The sequence below is a fragment of the Entelurus aequoreus genome, linkage group LG05 (genome assembly GCF_033978785.1).
Source record: "Entelurus aequoreus isolate RoL-2023_Sb linkage group LG05, RoL_Eaeq_v1.1, whole genome shotgun sequence".
NCBI classification, from domain to species: domain Eukaryota; kingdom Metazoa; phylum Chordata; class Actinopteri; order Syngnathiformes; family Syngnathidae; genus Entelurus; species Entelurus aequoreus.
Genome location: NC_084735.1, coordinates 67,031,343 through 67,053,842, shown reverse-complemented (window position 1 = coordinate 67,053,842; position 22,500 = coordinate 67,031,343). Strand labels below are relative to the sequence as shown.

Sequence of the window (22,500 nt, the reverse complement as noted above, 5' to 3'; positions counted from 1 at the left end):
CCTTGATCACCCCCTGGGAGGTGAAGGGAGCAGTGAGCAGCAGCGGGGGCTGCGCCCGGGAATAATTTTTGGTGATTTAACCCCTAATTCCAACCCTTGATGCTGAGTGTCAAGCAGGGAGGTAATGGGTCCCATTTTTATAGTCTTTGGTATGACTCGGCCGGGGTATGAACTCACGACCTACCGATCTCAGGGCAGACACTCTAACCCAGGGGTCACCAACCTTTTTGAAACCAAGGGCTACTTCTTGGGTACTGATTACTGGGAAGGGCTACCAGTTAGATACACACTTAAATAAATTGCCAGAAGTATCCAATTTGCTCAATTTACCTTTAACTCTGTTATTATTAATAATTAATGATATTTATCTTTGTGGAAACACTGATCATCTTAATGATTTATCACAATAAATATATATAGAAACAGATAAATATCAATATGCAACACTTTATTTTTATATTTTCTCTAAGTGCACATTTTTCTAATTGAACATTTTCAAATGATCACTTCTAAGACAGTCTTGTGAAATCACAATATCCCATTTTAACTAGCTAGCCACTAACATTTTTTTAACAAATCATGAATTACTTTGCACCATGTTTGTACAAATAATAACTCATGTAAAATACAAAAGTAAACTCTCAAATGTTTTAATCATGTCACACTTTGAACTGGACACCAAATCTGTTATTTGTTTCTTTGTCAGTTAGTGGGAAGCCTGGCATTGCATGCTGTTAACTAGTGTGTTGTACTCTGGTGTGTAACTTGACACTGCAACTCTGAGTGAGTCTTGCAGATGTGCATCAGTGAGGCGTGTTCTGTGTTTGTTCTTGATAAAGTTCATGTCAGAAAAGGCTGATTCACAAAGATAAGATTTTTCCTCATTGTTTGCGGAACCTTCTTAATCTTTTGGACATATTTTCACAGCAATCTGGCCTTAAGCTTAATTATGATAAATGTAAAATGTTAAGGATCGTAAATCTAAAGGGAACGTCCTTTCGAATGGAATGCAAAGTGCCTGTTTTGTGGACAGATGGACCAGTTAACATACTTGGTGTTGTTGTCTAAGAAAATCTGGAAGATCTAGGCTCAGTAAATTATGATAATCGACTAACAAAGCTGGGCAAAATTATGCAATTATGGAAAGGGAAATCCCTAACCTTGTATGGTAAAATGTCTATTGCCAACTCGTTAATTATTCCTCAATTAATTTATTTGTTTTTGTCATTACCAGCTCCATCACAAAACTTTTTTAAGATTTATGAGCGGAGGGTCTTCGATTTTGTCTGGAACGGCAAACCAGAAAAGATTAAAAGAAAGGTTTTGTACAAAGAGTATGAATATGGGGGCTTGAAACTTCTCAACCTTGAAGCTATGTGTCTGTCTTTAAAAGCATCAATTGTTCCAAAGATGTATTTAAACATTGAGTGGTACACAAATGTCCTGTTGGACAAAAAACATGTACTGTATCAAAAGAAATGGTATCCTTTTTTACAAGTGATCCCCTCCCAGAGAGTCTGCTGGGAAACAATCCACTCATAGTGGTGTTTTCAATTTTATGTGCCAGAAAAAAGAGACGATATTTTGCAGCAGTTAATATGGATGAACTCTAATATTGTAATAGATGGAAAGCCTTTCTTTTGGAAAAATGTGTTTGAAAGAGGAATCATTTTTGTCAATGATATTATCAATGAGAATGGTAAAATTATGAAGTATAATGAATTTAGAGCTATGTATGGTGATGCTTGCTCAAGCTTTTAATTTTATCAACTAACTGGAGTAATTGGGAAAAGATGGAAACAAATAATTAATTATGGAACTACTAAATTATTAGTTTGTAAACCTCTAATAAGAAATTCTAGTTGGCAAAAAGGAACTAAAATAAATAGAAAAATATATAATTTTTATTTAATAAAGAAATCTTTGAAGGCTGCCTCATACAACACAAATGGAAAATGGGAGGACTTTTTTGACTGCCCGTTGCTATGGGATGCCATATTCAAACTAATCTATAAAACCACTATCGATGTGCAAAATCGTTATTTTCAAATTAAAATTATTTATAACTTCTTACCCACAGGGAAAATGTTAAAATTATGGAATATGACAGAGTCAGATGATTGCCGATTTTGTTGTCAGGAGCCTGAATCCACCCTGCATTTGTTTTGGTATTGTCATATTGTGTCTTTGTTTTGGGTGTAAGTTGAAAAAATGTGTTTAAGGATTGGTTTGTTTATGAAGCTTAATGTGGTTTCTGTTATTTTAGGAGAGTTCATTGACAATCATGATTTAGTCAATTTAATTATAGTACTCTGTAAAATGTTTATTTTGAAGGCCAAAAACAGATATTCACTTAGTATTACTTTCTTTAAAACATTTATTCAGTATTTTCTAACTTTAGAAAGTTACATGGTTGAAAACGATAATGATGCCAAAAAACATTTAAAAAAAGATGAGAAGTCCTCAAAGGCTTATTTTGAAAGTATAATTATGTTTATAGATTATATGATATCTGTTGTTGTGTTCCCTAATTTGAGTGACCTGGACATAATCTGGACTGTACATAAATGCTTATTTTGAAAATGTAATTTTGTTTATAAATTATATGCAATCTGTTGTGTTCCCTAATTTTTTTCTGTGTACATGAATGAAGGTGTGTGTTGCTGAGTCCGACTTGGACATTATCTGGACTGGGCCTGGTTTAAAAAAACCCTTTAAACAAATCTAATTTCATTGACAACCTGGTCTGTTGAAGATAAGGCCCTTTTTTAAAAAATAAAATAAAATAAGATAAATAAATAAAAAACATTTTCTTGGATAAAAAAGAAAGTAAAACAATATAAAAATAATTACATAAAAAATAGTAATTAATGAAAATGTTAGTGGACCAGCAGCCTATACAATCATGTGTGCTTCAGGGACTGTGTCCCTTGCAGATGTGTTGTCTATGTTGTGGGAACCAGAATATTGGTAGCAGAAAGAAATAACCCCTTTTGTGTGAGTGGGTGTGGATGAGTGTGCATGGGGGGGGGGGGGGGGTGTTTGGGTTGATGCACTGATTGAAAGTGTATCTTGTGTTTTTTCTATGTAGATGTAATTTAAAAAAAAAAAAAAAAAAATTTTTAATTTTTTTAATTTTTTTTTTAGAACAGGCCCGCGGGCGACTCATCTGGTCCTTACGGGCTACCTGGTGCCCGCGGGCACCGCGTTGGTGACCCCTGCTCTAACCACTAAGCACAGACCATGGACAAAACAAACTAACAACAAACAAACAAAAAACATGTGAATAACCTAATTGTGCGTTCATGTATGATTAGTTTTCAACGACTGTTTCAGTGCAGTTTTAAATGTTAAATAGGTGTCACAATACATCTCTGAGCCTCAGTTTTTGGGCAAACTGAAAGACAAACATGGCGCTCAATATATTTTTCCTTTAGTTAGATGGATTCAATTTGTATTTTTGCTGTTTGATCATAATTGAATTGCCTGTTAATCATACTTGCCAACCTTGAGACCTCCAATATCGGGAGGGGGGGGCGTGGCCAAGGGCGTGGTTAAGAGGAGAGTATATTTACAGCTAGAATTCACCAAATCAAGTATTTCACATATACTGTATATATAATATATATATATATATATATATATATATATATATATATATATATATATATATATATATATATATATATATATATATATAATGTGTATGAAATACTTGACTTTCAGTGAATTCTAGCTATATATATATTTTATTTCATTTTTTTATTTTATTATACATATAAATAAAAGACATACTTGAATTTCGGTGTTCTGCAGGCTATCCGGTAGGTGGCAGTATTGTCCTGTTTAAGACTGTCACAACATTGCTGTTTACGGCAGACGAACTGCTTTACGGTAGACTGAACGTGACTGCTGTTGTTGTGTGTTGTTACCGCGCTGGAGGACGGTAATGAAACTGCCTAACAATAAACCCAGATAAGAAACCAAGAACTGTCTCTGCTTGTTGTGCACTCTACTCTCTAAAAGCCGTAGATGTTATGACGTCATTGGGCAGGCAAGCTGCTGGGAAAGCGGACGTGAGAACGGCTGTCCCCACTCAGGTCCGCATTGAGCTGGAGGGGGCGTGGCCTCCAGCTCCGGCTGAATACCGGGAGTTTGTCGGGAGAAGGGAGGTTGTCGGGAGAGGCGCTGAATACCGAGATTCTCCCGCTAAAAACGGGAGGGTTGGCAAGTATGCTGTTAATAATGTAAATAGCAGTGTCCTACCTGCCTACTGCTAACATCTTAGTCTACATGAACCAACACAAATACTCTACTTTTTTTACATGAAATTTGAAATGTATGTTCTATTTTTGTCATTTGTGTCATAAAGTTGTTGTTATGCCGCTCCAGGATTGAAAAGTTAGGGTCCCAATTACTTTGAATGTAATTCACCATGAACCAGGAAGTAGCAAGCTAGCTAACAAATAGACTAAAGACACATTTATTTATTTTTTATTAAAGGAAATGATTGTCTTTTTGTCTTTGTGTCATGATAAAATTGTTTCCCCCACCCCAGAATGCCAACTGTAGTGTCACATGTATCTAAACATTCTCTGTGAATGCGGAAGTAGTCAGCTAGCAAACAACCAGTATAAACAATGCAGTTCAAACAACCTTTTTTTTGTCATTTATTACAATAAATTACAATTATTGGAGAAATGTATCTGCCTTTGAGTCTTTTGTTTAATAAAATAATAAACCACTCCAGAATTTAAATGGTAAGGTCCCATTACATTAAATGTAATTCTTAATAAACCAGGAAATAACAAACGTGCTATCAAATACACAAACAAACATGTTTTGTTATTTTATGAGAAGGAAATTATGTTTTTTTGTGTCTTTTGCGGCATGCTAAAATTGTTTTCCCCCACCCCAGAATGCCAACGGTAGTCACATTCATTTAAATACTCACCATGAACCAGGACCTAGTCAGCCAGCAAACAACAGACAAGGTAAAGTCCCATTACATTCAAATGTAATTCTTAATGAACCAGAAAGTAACAAGCTTGCTAACAAAAAGGCAAACAACATGTTTTGTGATTTAGTAAAAGGGATTATTGTCTTTTTGCCATTTGAGTCATGATAGAAAGTCAGAGCCTAAAAAACGTACGATAAACGTCTTCAAAATGTATGGAACAAGAAGTAGCCTGCTAGCTAACAAACAACAAATGGTGCCTTTTTTTACTGTAAGGAATTCATTTTCCCTTTTTTTGCTGTTTAAATCCATAAAGCATCTACTTCGTATTGTAAAATGTAAAGTTCAGTCTGCTTATTGTTTCTCTTATATCACTTAATTTCCACAAACCCGGAAGTAGCCAGCTAGCTAGCAAACTGACAAATCCAAATAAATTGCTCATCAATTTGTACATTTTATTTGAGTAATGTATTTTATCTTTTTATTGTTTGATTATTTCCTTTCCCCCTACAGTCCTGTCTGCCTATTCCTACTGCTCGATTTCGTCCGCCGTGAAACAAGCAAAGCAAACTGATAGGGCTGCGAATCTTCGGGTGTCCCACGATTCGATTCAATATCGATTCTTGGAGTCACGATTCGATTCAAAATCGATTTTTTTTTTTCAATTCAACGCGATTCTCGATTCAAAAACGATTTTTTTCCCGATTCAAAACAGTTCTCTATTCATTCAATACATAGGATTTCAGCAGGATCTACCCCAGTCTGCTGACATGCAAGCAAAGTAGTAGATTTTTGTAAAAAGCTTTTATAATTGTAAATGACAATGTTGCATCAACTGATTGCAATAATGTAAATTTGTTTTTAACTATTAAATGAACCAAAAATATGACTTATTTTATCTTTGTGAAAATATTGGACACAGTGTGTTGTCAAGCTTATGAGATGCGATGCAAGTGTTAGCCACTGTGACACTATTGTTCATTTATTTTTATTTTTATAAATGTCTAATGATAATGTCAATGAGGGATTTTTAATCACTGCTATGTTGAAATTGTAACTAATATTGATACTGTTGTTGATAATATTCATTTTTGTTTCACTACTTTTGGTTTGTTCTGTGTCGTGTTTGTGTCTCCTCTCAATTGCTCTGCAGAGTGTTGCTGGGTCGGGTTTGGTTTTGGAATTGGATTGCATTGTTATGGTATTGCTGTGTATTGTTTTGTTGGATTTATTAATTAAATTTTTTTTAAAAAGACAAAATAAATAAATAAATAAAAACAAAATAATCGATTTTTTAAAAATGAGAATCGATTCTGAATCGCACAACGTGAGAATCGCAATTCGAATTCGAATCGATTTTTTCCCACACCCCTACAAACTGAAATCTTTGCCATTTATTACAGCTATTTATTTTTTTGTCATTTCGGTTTGACTCACTATTATATCACCACAATGTTGTGGCTTCACAACAAAAGTCGTCCGCCTTTATTGACTGCCTCGTTCTTGTCATAGTGCACACTACTGATTGCAGAAAGTGCAACGCAAAGGTATAAAAACACAAACATAACACGCAGAAATTTTTGCCGCACCTGGACAGGAGCGTGTTCAGGTAGTCCGGGGTGGTGGGGTCAGGGCTGAGAGGTGGCGACGTGACAAAGGAAGCCGCTTTCGCCCAGTTCTTGCTCCAGTAGTGCGTCCCGTCCGTACCCAGGCTGGCCGTGATCGGCTCCCCGAACACAACATTCCCTAAGAAACAAAGCACTTTACTATTACACACCTAAAAAGCACGATCCTAGTTGAGTTCTCCGCCATTGTTTACCTTTTTTACGGGCCTGCGAGATGAGGTCTGCGGCACTCTTGCTCATGACGCGGGTCACGTAGAGGGGACAGTTGGTTTGGCTGGCGATGGTGATGGCCCGAAATACGGCCTCCGCTTCCAGCTAGAGTGGAAAAAAAAGGAGTGTTCTCAAATAAACGCCAGAGCAAGCAAATATCATATCTGGGCGGAATGTTTTCAATAAATACTTTCCAACCAAAAGTGGCACCATAGAACTTGAATGAGATTCCGTTACATTGACTTACACTGTTTATCTTACAACACTAAGGAACCAACTTGTGGGAAAAGTTGACTTCTAAATTGAATTAAATTCAAATTTAAAACGATAACCTCGCTGAGATGAGATCATTTGAATGTTTTCTTTTAGCGACAACGAGCAGATGATTTAAAGTGCATGAAGTCACATTTGCAATAACAAGAACAGTGTGTGTGTGTGTGTGTGTGAGAGCGTGAATGACACCACACACCGTGGTACAGAGGCCAACACATGTATAAATTAGTAGTACTGTTTATATTTATGATGCGTTCTAACCTCTTCTGGCCGACTCAGCACGTGTCCCTCTGGTCCAGTGATTCCCATCTGCAGCATCCGTGCTTGCTCCTGTTGGTTCGTCACGCAAACAAAAGTCAAAACTTTTTGCTTCTGTTTTTTACACATTGAGGACATAATGGCGCGCCATTTGGATAAACCACAAAGTTGGACTGGGAGAGCTTGTTCTCATCAATTTAGTAGGGTTTCCTACAAAAAAATGATATATATATATATATATATATATATATATATATATATATATATATATATATATATATATATATACATATATATATACATATATATATACATATATATATATATATATATATATATATATATATATATATATATATATATATATATATATATATATATATATATATATATATGTATATATATATATGTATATATATATATATATATATATATGTATATATATATATATGTATATATATATATATATATATATAAATATATATATATATATATATGTATATATATATATATATATATATATATACATACATATATATATACATATATATATATATATAAAATATTTATATATGTATCAAACATGTTTCAGTGTGTATATATATAGGTATAGATATATACTGTATATATCGAAAGTACCAAAAAAATTACAAATTTGATGTAAATTAAAGGTTTTAATCCTGAGCGATAATGCTTTCAAAAATACTGGAAAAACTAACTTTTTTAGTAAAAATCAATATATATTTTTTCAGTCAAAAAGACATATATTAGAGTGCTTTTTCAGGAGTATTTTAAAAAAAAAAAGAATATATTAACTTTAATTAAATTTAATTATATATACAGTATATAACTCTGGCTGAGTCATACCAAAGACTATAAAAATGGGACCCATTGCCTCCCTGCTTGGCAGTCAGCATCAAGGGTCGGAATTGGGGGTTAAATCAACAAAATGATTCCCGAGCGCGGCCACCGCTGCTGCTCACTGCTCACCTCCCAAAGGGTGGAACAAGGGGATGGGTCAAATGCAGAGGGTAATTTCAACACACAGAGTGTGTGTGAAACTATCAGTGGTACTTTAACTTTAGCTTTAAAACAATGAAATTACTAGAAATTTTAAAATGTTTACATATATTTTAATTTAGTTCAATTTGAAATAAGCTTGAATATTTTTCAAATGTAAAAAAAAAAAAGTTCCTTATTGTTAGTTGTTCCTTATTACACTGTAGTTTGTATAAAAAGTGTAGACTATGTACAGTACAAATTATTTAAAAAATATATTAATTTTTTTTTGAGCTGAATGTTTGTTTTCTTTTTAATATATTTTAAAATTCTAATTAGTTAAAAAAAAAGTCACATTTTAAAATACTACAATATGTTTTAAATTTAAATTTTAAATAAACTTAAGTTTTATGCAAATAATTGTATGAAAATACTTTATCTTCTAAATCAATATTTTAGTAAGGGGTAGTTATTAGAACACCAGAATATGTGCAGTAGCTGTAAATATATACTTTTATCATGAAAACAATAACAACAACTTAACAATAATTCAAATATAGATATAGAACACATGGCATTTGAATAACCACTTATTTAGTGCAATTATAGTAAAATATTGCATTGTCATGGCACAAGATCAGCGAAACATGTCCGCTATTTATCTTTTTTTGTTGTGTTTCGGAGGATGGTGTTGCAATCGTGGTTTGCTTGTAAGATTGTGGCTCAGGTTGCTGAAAGTAGTCCAATTGGAACATGATTTAGTGTTTGAAATGTTTTATTTATTTAATTATTATCATTAAAATGTAATTAACCTATACCAGGGGTGTCAAGCTCATTTCTGCTCAGAGGCCGCATGGAGGAAAATCTGTGCACACGCGGGCCTGACTATTAAAATCATGGCATTAAAACTAAAAAATAAAGACATCTTCAGATTGTTTTCTTTGTCTTACTTTGGTCAAAAATAGAACAAACAAAAGTGAATGAATGTTTATAACTGAATAGATTTATATATGCATAAAAATGTGTTTTCTGCAGTATTATTTTTTTAAATGAATTGAGTAAAGTATATGACAACCTTTTTCCAAAACACAATATAGAATGTGAGACATAACAGGATAATGCCTACATTTATCATTTGTTTTCAAAACGGTTACAAAAAAGTGCGATCCCAAAAATTTACTGTGGGACCCCAATTATATGTCTTGATGGACCCCATTTTAAAAATTCCAAGCGCCAGCACTGATGGAGTATTGGTGCGTGCAAAACAGCAGCAGGCGGCTGTTGCCTGCGGGCCGGTTCTAATACTAAGCAAATATCACCCCGGGGGCCATAGATAATTAATTCTTGACTTTGACACCCCTGACCAGGGGCGCCGCTAGGGATTTTGGGCCCCATGAAAAGAATCTTTACAGGGCCCCCTGTATTATAATTTCATCATCATTAGGGGCCTCTCTGGGCCCCCCTCCATCATGGGCCCCTAGAATCCGTCTCCTTTACCCCCCCTTTTGGGCGCCCCTGCCCCTAACCTATACCCATGCAGTAAACTAAAATAGACTGATTTCTATAGAGTAGCATGTCATCATGGGAATTGTGGTCAAAGCCATAAATGAGCAGGTTTGGGATCAACACAGCTTGGGTGCCATGGTTATTGTCATAACAGGAGTTACCAAAATATGTTACATATGCCTTTTAAAAAGAATTCAGGTGGTGATGTCATGTGGCCGACATGTGTGCTTCGTGAGAGTGTGTTATGTGTGTTTATACAGAATATGCTCTATGGAAAATTAAGTACATAAAGGAACCAAGTTATGATATGTACATTAACTAAAGAGTTTTCTTTTTCTTCTACCTCTGCAATGATCTCTCCATTTTCAGCGTGGACCTGAGCGACACCTCCCCTCTCTGCCAAGAAGCTAAACACCTCGTAAAGCTGCAACACAAAAAAAAACCACAACAAATTACAGTCACAACTTTTGATCCCAGGTGGCACACCGCAATTACCGTGTCCTATAATGGCGTGCAAGTGTGTGTGTGTGTTTGTGTGTAAGTGTGTGTGTGCCAGATGCATGACACTTGTTTCAGCTCTTTTGGTTAGCCACATGTTGCCAAAGCTTCCTACCTCACTGTTGCTCATCTGGTAGTAGTCCTTATCCGCCATGTAGACCTGGAAGGAGTTTACACCTGCAGAGTGAGGGAAAACAAAGAAAATATTGTGCTAAAGTTGAATAAAAAGAAAAAAAAAAGAAAAGACAATGCAATGAGACAAAACAAACCTTTGTCCTTCATCAGGTTATCCACCTCCTGCTTGACGCTGTCGTTCCAGTGGGTGATGTCCACGTGGAGAGAGTAGTCACAGCAGGCCTTCTCGTCAGCCCACTGCCTCCACTGGTCGTAGGCCTCCATCAGGCTGCTTCCTGCCTCTGGGATCACGTGATCGACTGGATGGAGGTAGGGAGGAGGAGGGACGGGGCGAGGGCGGGGCGCACACAGTAAACACGGAGTGATGTCATAATGTGCCTGCTGGTGTTTTCTATTTTCTGTTCAATGATGTCTTGCAGGATCAGCTGTCATTGTGAGGTTTGGGCTGTGACCAAACATTGGCACGTGTCACATTTTGTTCATGTCACAACATATTCTCATGTTGATGTATTATCGTATGGCCACACTTTGTGCCGAACAAACTAGATGGTTTGCTTGCGTAATTTTCAGCGGAATCCAGTATTTAAAGAATTCCACGCATTGAACAGTACGCTAAATAACATCATAGGGATAAGAAAGTAGTGAGTGCCAGCACTTTGATAAAGAAGGTGAGAAGCTTCCACGTGGCTCTATACTCCCCACCTTCTCTCTCGGCTCATCGTCGTCAAGTCTTCAGTAAAGTTCAGTTTATGCATTTCATTCATTGTTTACATCGAGGCCCGCAGCCAGATTTAATGTGGACTGCCACATCATTTAAAGCAGTGGTCCCCAACCACCGCACAAGAAATACACTACCGTTCAAAAGTTTGGGGTCACATTGAAATGTCCTTATTTTTGAAGGAAAAGCACTGTACTTTTCAATGAAGATAACTTTAAACTAGTCTTAACTTTAAAGAAATACACTCTATACATTGCTAATGTGGTATATGACTATTCTAGCTGCAAATGTCTGGTTTTTGGTGCAATATCTACATAGGTGTATAGAGGCCCATTTCCAGCAACTATCACTCCAGTGTTCTAATGGTACAATGTGTTTGCTCATTGGCTCAGAAGGCTAATTGATGATTAGAAAACCCTTGTGCAATCATGTTCACACATCTGAAAACCGTTTAGCTCGTTACAGAAGCTACAAAACTGACCTTCCTTTGAGCAGATTGAGTTTCTGGAGCATCACATTTGTGGGGTCAATTAAACGCTCAAAATGGCCAGAAAAAGAGAACTTTCATCTGAAACTCGACAATCTATTCTTGTTCTTAGAAATGAAGGCTATTCCACAAAATTGTTTGGGTGACCCCAAACTTTTGAACGGTAGTGTAAATAAATACAAATGATTATTATTATAATTATTTTTTTTATTAAATCAACATAAAAAACACAAGATACATTTACAATTAGTGCACCAACCCAAAAAACCCCATTTACACTCATTCACACAAAAGGGTTGTTTCTTTCTGTTATTAATATTTCTGGTTCCTACATTATATATCAATATAGATCAATACAGTCTGCAGGGATACAGTTCGTAAGCACACATGATTGTATTTCTTTATGAAAAAAATAAATAAATAAATTAAATAAAATAAAAATACCATAACTACCCCCCCCCCCCCCCCCACCCCCCCCCCCCACCCCCCCGGTCCGTGGGACAAATTTTCAAGCGTTGACCGGTCCGCAGCTACAAAAAGGTTGGGGACCACTGATTTAAAGTACCAGTAGAGTGGAAAAACAAGTTGACTTTATATTAGGGATGTCCGATAATATCGGACCGCCGATATTATCGGCCGATAAATGCTTTAAAAAGTAATATCGGAAATTATCGGTATCGGTTTCAAGATTATCTGTATCGGTTTCCAAAAGTAAAATTTGTGACTTTCTAAAACTCCGTTGTGTACACGGACGCAGGAAGATGTACTGCTGCCTTTGCGTACTGGCCCAGTCACATACTATCTACGGCTTGACACACGCACTAGCGAATGCAAGCATACTTGATCAACAGTCATACAGGTCACACTGAGGGTGACAGTATAAACAATTTTAACACTGTTACAAATATGCGCCACAATGAGAACCCACACCAAAAAAGAATGACAAACACATTTCGGGGGAACATCCGCACCGTAACACAACATAAACACAACAGAACAAATACCCAGAACCTCTTGCAGATGCTTGTTTTCATTCAGAAAAATCTACCTCTCACACGTGATGACAAGGAGAAAAATAATTAGCCCACTCTTTGAGTATATATGTATATGTATATACCTGTATATGTTGCACAAATAGACTAATAGTCTGGACTGAGTGAAGCTGTTTTATTTATGTTTTGTGCCTTTTTTCCCCATGCACTTTAAAGGATGGCTGTGTTATCTACTAGTCTAGACTTCAGCAGTTTTATTAATGTTCATGCACTTTAAAGGATGGCTGTGTTATCTACTAGTCTAGACTGAAGCAGTTTTATTAATGTTCATGCACTTTAAAGGATGGCTGTGTTATCTACTAGTCTAGACTGAAGCAGTCTTTTATTTTTGTGCCTTTCTTGTTTTTATTTGCACACTTTTGTTACTCATACGAATACGTTAAGAACAGGGCAGATTGAGCCCAGTTTATAGTATACTCTGGACTGAAGCTGTGTGCCTTCATTGTTTTTGTAGCTGTTGTTTTGAGGCATGTTTAAATAAATAAATAAAAAAAAGCACTTTGTGAAAGTCAAAGTTTACAGTGTTTCCCATAGTTTTAGTGGGTATCAGGATTATTTCAAGGAGAGCATGTCCCACATTCCAAGCTGCTGTTTTAAGGCATGTTAATAAAATAATGCACTTTGTGACTTAAGTAATAAATATGGCAGTGCCATGTTGGCACTTTTTTTCCATAACTTGAGTTGATTTATTTAGGAAAACCTTGTTACATTGTTTAATGCATCCAGCGGGGCATCACAACAAAATTAGGCATAATAATGTGTTAATTCCACAACTTTATATCGGTATCGGTTGATATCGGTATCGGTAATTAAGAGTTGAACAATATCGGCAAAAAAAACATTATCGGACATCCCTACTTTATATGCTTAATTGTGTTTCATTGTATCCAAAAAAAAACATATCCAATTGTATTTACAATCCACAAATTCTGTGAAAATACCGTTTAAACATCACAAAATGCCACAAATTTAGTCAGCCATTTTGTATATTCCGCTCCGAACGTCTTTGGTAATTTCCGGAGATCGACGTCTCTGGAGTAACACTTCTGCACTCTGGCCATACTGTAGTATCACATCAGTCATACTGGAAATATCCAAAAATTAGAGAGAAATGTGCTGTCTATTATTCACAATCACTATAAAAGACATGAACACATATGTTTTTCTTCTAAGTCGTAAATAAATAAATACACAAAAAGTCAGCTAACAATGTAGTCATTGGGGGCTCTCTATTCCGCCCACAAAACCCTCTAAATAACCATCCACCTCTAAATAACCATCCAAAACCCGCCAACAATAGTCTATGTACATATCATGACCTGAATATTAACCAAATATTAGCGATGTTGTTATTATAAGCGCTAACGCAGACGGACCAATTTTTTGCGGCGGATTGATAACAGGCAGCGAAGTAGCCCTTTGCTGCTTTTATTGTGAGCCGGCAGCAATGTTCTGCTGCTCCCGTATCATCGTGTCTCGGCTCGTCAAATATATTCTAGATTATAAATCATGCCTCTCATCTGGATATTAGGAGGATTTAGCCATAATTCTAGAAGTTGTTCATCTGTGACATTCAATTTATACCCGGGGATGGACATGAACACACAACCGAAGACAGTTTCTGCGAGAGAATTTCCCTTGCGTGTGCATCATGATTAATTCTTCATCTAAACGGGAAGATATGGACATCCTATCATTTGTCATCGAAGTAAGACCAGACATTGTACAGTAAGCAATCATTTTATTATGTCTGTATTATTTGTTTAGCCCTTAGCAATACTGCAAAATGATGCTTAGTGTTTCACTAAAGCTGGATCTGTTTAGCACACAGCTTCTAAAACTTGCCTCCTTATATTTAGGATCAAAAATAAACATTTCTGGATCATAAATTTTTCCCAAAGTAATCTTTGTTGGCTCTCACAAAGTCTGCATGATTCGCATTGTTGTTGTTGAGGAAGGGATCTGCGGTTCCTACCTCTACGTCACGCGATCACGTGTCTGGCTAGCTCATTATCTCTCAAATGGCTCGGGAATCTCCATGAGATTGATACTATTTTGATCATATCAATTTACTCGCAAACTTTGGAAGTCTTTTGGTGTCATACATTATATATATATATATATATATATATATATATATATATATATATATATATATATATATATATATATGTATATACATATTAGAGATGTCCGATAATCGGCCGATAATATCGGCAGGCCGATATTATCGGCCGATAAATGCTTTAAAATGTAATATTGTTTTTTTTATTATCTGTATCGTTTTTTTTTTGTTTTGTTTTTTTATTAAATCAACATAAAAAACACAAGATACACTTACAATTAGTACACCAACCCAAAAAAACTCCCTCCCCCATTTACACTCATTCACACTCATTCACACAAAAGGGTTGTTTCTTTCTGTTATTAATATTCTGGTTCCTACATTACATAATATATATATTATATATAACTGATTACTGTAGTTAGTTTTACATTATTTCTGATGGGAAAAATTGCTTAATTTTCTGTACGATGTTTTTTTTTATTCTGACATAATATAAATGCTGTATCATATACTCAAAACTGTGATCAAGCAACCTCCTCTCAAATAAGTTCCTTACCTTTAAGAAACACCGGATTCTCTCTGCAGTTGTGAAAATATACTACTTCGGCCGCTATTTGAGGAAACGCTCGAATATAAGCTATGGACCAAACATGGACATAACGCATTGAGTGTAATAATAGTTCATGAAACAAATGGTTACCATACATTATATAACAGTTTGCGGTGACACGAACAAGTTGTGTTATCGGGGGACAACTATTCACGATGCACACACAGACTGTGAATGTTTTCACTCTCTCTCAGCCCCCATGAAATATAATCCCCCCTAATGAATGGTAACAGTGGTGCGTCTGTTCGTGGATGTTTCCCAGCCAGCGTCCAGAGAAGTTAATAGCATTAATGTCACTCTGCTATCGAGCAGCTGTTGCTAGTGATGCCGCCTCGTCTTTGTGCACACACAAACACACACATACACATTCCACACACACATACAGTGTTCCCAACTTCCATGGAAACCAATCAACCCGCCTCTTGCTTTAGAGGCCATTTGAATGGTCTTGTTTTGGAGGGCTGCCCGTCAAAGAGTCTCTTAGGTCTCAGTTTCTCCCTCTTTGATTCCCCGCTTACCGATCATGGTGGTGCCGCCAACGAGCGCTGCCTTGGAGCCCTGAGCAAAGTCGTCCACAGTGGTGGTCCCGCGGTATGGCATCTGGAAGTGGGTGTGAATGTCGATGCCGCCGGGGATCACCATCTTGCCGTTGGCCTCGATGGTCTTCACCCCGCCGGGCACGATCAGGTTGTCACCGATCTGCCTGTGGACCATGTTAACCAGACTTAAGGCTGAAATATGCTTGCGTGACTGATTCCCTATCGGAAGCCTCCGGTGGACCTTGCCGCTGCCTGATATACTGAACTGTCCGATACATTGAGGCATGCGCTGCATTTGCATAATTTAACAAAAATGGACTAGTTCAATTATAAGCGTGACTTTTGGCACATGCAACAAAGGATCGGACAGCTCTCTATGCACATCTCCCAAAGGATAACTTTGGGAGATGAACGCAGAGTTGTAATTGGTTGGCTTTTTTAGTAGATCATTTCCAGGTTTTCCACTGCCTCGACTTGTTCAGGGGTTACACAGACCACCTTCGTGAACGTCTTCCCCTCACAGCGATACGTACAAAAGTGATGGTTATTTCAAAATGATTAGTTCAAGCTCCAACAGCAATATGGATATCGCTTCAGTCGCCATTGTTTACTACAACTACTACACACAGGAAGCTAATAACTACCGTTGTCCACGGGAGTTGTGGTTGTTCACTTGGAAAAACACTGCCTCTAGCGTTTTAGAAGAGAACTGCAAGTCACGCGTCAGCCCCCGTAGAAGAGCCACAAGTGAATCAAGACGCCACAAGCTATGTTATGCGAGAGCATATATCAGCTTTGAGGGTCAAGGTTGGAAGTAGTTCAACACAGTTAAAGTTCAGGTGTTCAGGCACTGACTAGGGTTAGAGTTCGGAGGCATTATCAATCAATCAATGTTTATTTATATAGCCCTAAATCACAAGTGTCTCAAAGGGCTGTACAAGCCACAACGACATCCTCGGTACAGAGCCCACATACGGGCAAGGAAAAACTCACCCCAGTGGGACGTCGGTGAATGACTATGAGAAACCTTGGAGAGGACCGCATATGTGGGTAACCCCCCCCCCTCTAGGGGAGACCGAAAGCAACGGATGTCGAGTGGGTCTGACATAACATTGTGAAAGTCCAGTCCACAGTGGATCCAACTAGATTAACTAGAGTTTGAGTTTGGAGCTGTTGACCACATATCCAACTTGTTAAGAGACATTAACCAGAGATTCGCTCAGGGTTAGACAGCGGTAATCAGAGTTAGACTTAGTGTTTGGAGGCATTGACCAGGACAAGAGAGTGACTTTAGAAATGTCAACCATGGTTAGGATTGTGTTTAGCAGTGCTTGGGTTAGGAGGCATTGTACAGGGTTAGAGATGAGGGGAGGGTTAGATTTTGAAAGTGTTCTCCAGAGTTTGGAGTATAGAAGTGTTGAACTAGGATTACGATTACAGTTACAAGGCAAAGACCAGAGTAACCAAGGTTATGATTAGCAGGTGTTAATCAGAGTTAGGGTTGAATTAGGTTAGGTTTGGGGTTGCGGATTACATACCAAACTTGTGTGCACTTGTTTGCCAGTTGTTCAGTCAACCAGCACTCATTTGATTCTTTACTATGCAACCACAGTCTTCCTTATTAGGGAAGTGGGGGTTTAAGGACTACCATTGAAAAAATGTAGGTCGAATGGAATTAGGGTTGAAGTTACCAAGATGTTGAGTTACTGTAAACATTCTGTCTTGAGAGGAAATGTTATCACTGTGTTCTGTTTAGTTTTAGGGTTCATTCAGACTACAATCTTTGGACACGTCTCGCCTTTTTCGTATACTCCTACCCCATGACTAAAGGCTAAAATATTCTCCCCCAAAAGACTTTCCAACTGCCCAGAAACCATCTTAGCTGGGATTTGCCTTTAAGATCTTCTTGGGCCGAGGGATGGAAATGAAAGGTGACAGGACTCACTTGATGAGGCCATCCTCCATGTAGACGTCTGCATGGAAGGACTGATCATCATTCACGATCCTGCCGCCTTTGATAAGAAGCCGGTCGCTCTGCAGGGAGAGAAAAAATATATTCTTTAATTTTGATGACTAAAAACAGGATAATCCAAAGACTTTATTCAACATATAGCTTGGTATCTATCACGTGATGTCTGGTCTGATCCGGGCGTTGCCACGACACGCCAGCATCAGACAATACAAATCTGCTTGTGCGCCATGGACTGATTCCAGGAGGCCGTTGCCATGGTAATGAGTTAACTGCAGAGCGGGGGAGAGCTGATAGATGGGAGGACTGGGTTTCGCTGAGTCGACGAAGAAAAAACGAGGCAGCGGACGCCAAAAAAGGTCAAAGTCCTGTTAACATTCAAATCTTGTCTGAAACATAGTTTTTCTTACCAAACAACACAAATAAAGCAACCGCCAACTATCATTTATTATTGGTGTTGCTTTGTATTCAAAAGCTACACAATAATCAATGCTGATGGAGTATCGTGAAAGCGAGCTGAGAGTGGTTCCAAGCGACCACACCCTGAAAGCATTACAGTGTTAGACTGGAGCACTCAGTCATTGCTGGAACACAACACACTTGCACATCATGCAGCAAAGCACTGCCCTAAAACTGTCGCTCATTAAGCTGGGAGACCACCCCCTCGCTCCACAGAGCAACCACCACACCGCTCTAAAATGTGCACTGCACCACCCTAAACAGACTGATATTCTTAGAGGACATTGGATTGCTTACTGTTTATGTATGAAAGGGCAGACAATTTTGTTTCTGGCAGCTTTGCTAATACGATAACCTAAAAGTTAGTATTTTGGGGGGAGGTGTAGCATAGGCCAGTGTTTTTCAACCACTGAGCCACGGCACACTAGAGATACAGTCTGGTGTGCCGTGGGAGATTATGTCATTTCACCTAATTGGTTGAAAATATATTTTGCACACAAGTAATTAGAATCTGCAAATAATGTGCCGTTGTTGAGTGTGCTGTCTCGAGCTTGGCAGAGTAACCGTGTAATACTCTTCCATATCAGTAGGTGGCAGCAGGTAGCTAATTGCTTTGTCGTGATCACAATATGCAGACGACATCAGGAGGCAGCGTGCAGGTCAAAAGGTATCTCATGCTTAAACCAAAAATAAACAGAAGGCGAGTGCCGCTAAGAAAAGGCATTGAAGCTTAGGGATGGCAATGCTGAATGAAACTAAAACTGAACTGGCTACAAAGTAAACAAAAACAGAATGCTGGACGACAGCAAAGACTTACAGCGTGTGGAGCAGACGGCGTCCACAAAGTACATCCGAACATGACATGACAATCAACAATGTGCCCACAAAGAAGGATAGCAACAACTTAAATATTCTTGATTGCTAAAACAAAGCAGGTGTGGGGAATAGTGCTCAGGGAAGAAATGAAACTGCTACAGGAAAATACCAACAAAACAGTGAAAAAAGTCAACAAAAGACAAGAACTAAAACACTACACAGGAAAACACCAAAAAACTCTAAATAAGTCACGGCATGATGTGACTGGTCGTGACAGCACACCTACTTTGAGACAAGAGCTATAGTGATGCATGGTTGGTTATGGTTTGAATTCATATCCAACAATTGCGAGAACAACTTTATACTGTCAATATCGGCTGCTGAGTTTCATTTTTAATGTTTTCTGCTGGTGGTGTGCCTCCGCATTTTTTCAATGAAAAAAATGTGCCTTGGCTCAAAAAAGGTTGAAAAACACTGGCATAGGCCAGGCAAAAAACTGCTGGTAATAATTTAGAAATAATTTTAAAATATAGTTTTAGAACTGTATTGCGCTACATTACTGTCAACTTCAGAAATGGAGTGAAATAATATTTACTGCAACTTACATTGTTTATTTTACACACAATGAAATACTTTTAAACGCTAACAATACTAACAATATGTTATACTTTTATATAATACAATTGTAATACACGGAAATTACCCAAAAATTACAAATCTAGGTACACTGAAATTGGGAGATAATGCTAAAAGAATGCTGAAATCTAACAGATTTTTAAAAAAAAATCTAATCAATATATTTATATTCTTCAAAAAAGATATGCAGGGGCTTTTTGGGCAGGTATTTCCATTTTTTTAATAATATACTGAAACAATGAAATTAGTAAAATAAAAATTCTAATTTCGGTATCCTGAACCGAAATAGGTTTTTAAATCATTGTAATTCAGTTTAAGCTTTAGTCCTTTGCAATTACTTATTTAAAAATATGTTGTTCCTAATTTAAGATACAGTACCAATACACTGTAATTCATAGAAAACTAATACATGTGCAGACATGTATTATTTATTTACAGTATGTAAGGCAGAGGGTTTTGTCTCTGGCTGCTTTGCTACTATGATAACATCCATCCATCCATCCATTTTCTACCGCTTATTCCCATAAAATTAGAATTTAAGTGGGGAGGTGTAACATAGACCATACAAACAACAAATAATCTATAACTCATTTAAGGTCATAGTTTTAGAATTGCACTGCTCTACATTACTGCCACCTTCAGAACTGGAGTGAAATAGACTCTACTGCAACTAACGCACAGCACTTCTTAAGTTGTTTCTTGAATAAAATGCTTTTAAATGTTAACGTTATACACCAAATAAAACACTATTTACGTATAACACTACCAATTGGTACAGAAAAGTAGAAAACTGAAAATGAAATTCGATGGAATGATGTCTGTCTATCTGTGTTGGCCCTGCGATGAGGTGGCGACTTGTACCCCGCCTTCCACCCGAATGCAGCTGAGACCCCCGCGACCCCGAGAGGGACACGCGGTACAAAATGGATGGATATACATATACTTATATATACTGTATATATATATATATATATATATATATATATATATATATATATATATATATATATATATATATATATATATATATATATATATATATATATATATATATATATATATATATATATATATATATATATATATACATATATATATATATATATATATATATATATATATATATATACATAATTTGTCATGTGTATATGTATGTATATATATATATATATATATATATATATATATATATATATATATATATATATATATATATATATATATATATATATATATATATATATATACAGTATATATATATACACATATATATACACACACATGACAAATTAGGGTACAGCTAAATTAGGGCTTTTAATCCTGGGAGATAATGCTTTAATAAAGGCTGGAATTTAAAATATTTTTTTAAGTAAAAATCAATAATATTATGTTTTTTTTTTCTTTAAAAAGACATTTGGTGTCTTTTTTTGTGAGTTATTTCATTTTGTTATATTAAAATACTGAAACAATACAATGACTATAGAAATATATATATATATATATATATATATATATATATATATATATATATATATATATATATATATATATATATATATATATATATATATATATATATATATATATATATATATATATATATATATAATCCGGGATACTGAAATGTTTTTAATTTATTTGAATTCAGTTTTTTTTTAAATGGTGTCTTTTTTTCCTAAATGAAGATACTAATACACTGTAATTCATAGACAACTAAAACATGTGCAGTCCCTTTACAAATTATCAAAAAAATAAAAAATAAATAACAATCATTACATTCTTTAAAATGTACATATTTTGGGTCCCTTTTTAAATGAGTCCAACCCCCATCCCAAAAAGTTTTTCAAATAAATATTATTTAGTTTAAATTTAGAAAATGTTAAATTAATTGAAAATACTTTCCCTAAATTAATATATTAATACAATGTAATTAGTACAAATGTGAAAAATATGCAGTGTTAAAAAATGTACAATACCAGATAATATTACTAATGTGCACCAGAACAGAACTTTAGTGTATACAAACATCCACTGCATAAGACGCTGGTTGTCAAAAGATGATCATGATGTGACACTTACAAACAATACTCCACAGCCACTACTACTAACACGAACCAATACAATGTTTTTATATACAATATTTGTACCAATATTTACATCCTTTTACATACAAAGCTATCATTACATACAATAAAATATGACGACACACCGCAATCCAAATACCGGCAATACTCTTACGTACATTAATAATGTGCACCAAAATATTGTTTTATATCCATTTTTTGTTTGTTTTTTGAAGTCAAGCATAAGATGAACAGTTGCATTTGTTAATAAGTCAGCACTGTTCTCAGACTAAATAATCCTCTTTGCGGTTTTAGTGGGGCAAAAGCTTTCTTGACTTTGGAAAAAGATTGAGTTCAGGAAGTGGACTAAATGTCACATGACACTCCATGCTAAATACAAACAAGTGGAGGACGTACAGTAATATTCTGTATAGAAAGCCTGAAAGACTGATTGTGGGAATAGACGTTGATCCTGATTTGCTTGGAGCTTCTCAGGTCATGTCCTACTTTGTCATTCCCAATGACTGCATCCTGTTTTACAAGGCAGCAAAGATCCCAATAGGATGATTTATTCCAGCTATAATAAAGTGCATCACCATTCTAGAATGTTAATGAGGAAATT

The 22,500-nt window shown here is 36.2% G+C and overlaps 1 protein-coding gene across 2 annotated transcripts in view; it reads right to left on the bottom strand.

The window, feature by feature from the left end:
- The window catches only part of dpysl3 (dihydropyrimidinase like 3), a 57,058-nt gene that overhangs the window by 23,590 nt on the left and 10,968 nt on the right, over positions 1–22,500 (bottom strand). For both annotated transcript variants that reach the window (XM_062048706.1, XM_062048707.1), the window contains exons 2-9: positions 17,881–17,969; positions 15,915–16,099; positions 10,596–10,760; positions 10,442–10,503; positions 10,172–10,252; positions 7,327–7,395; positions 6,777–6,897; positions 6,547–6,703 (exon numbers count right to left, since the gene is read on the bottom strand). In XM_062048706.1, coding sequence (XP_061904690.1) covers positions 6,547–6,703; positions 6,777–6,897; positions 7,327–7,395; positions 10,172–10,252; positions 10,442–10,503; positions 10,596–10,760; positions 15,915–16,099; positions 17,881–17,969 — 929 coding nt within the window. The remainder of the gene's footprint in view (positions 1–6,546; positions 6,704–6,776; positions 6,898–7,326; positions 7,396–10,171; positions 10,253–10,441; positions 10,504–10,595; positions 10,761–15,914; positions 16,100–17,880; positions 17,970–22,500) is intronic.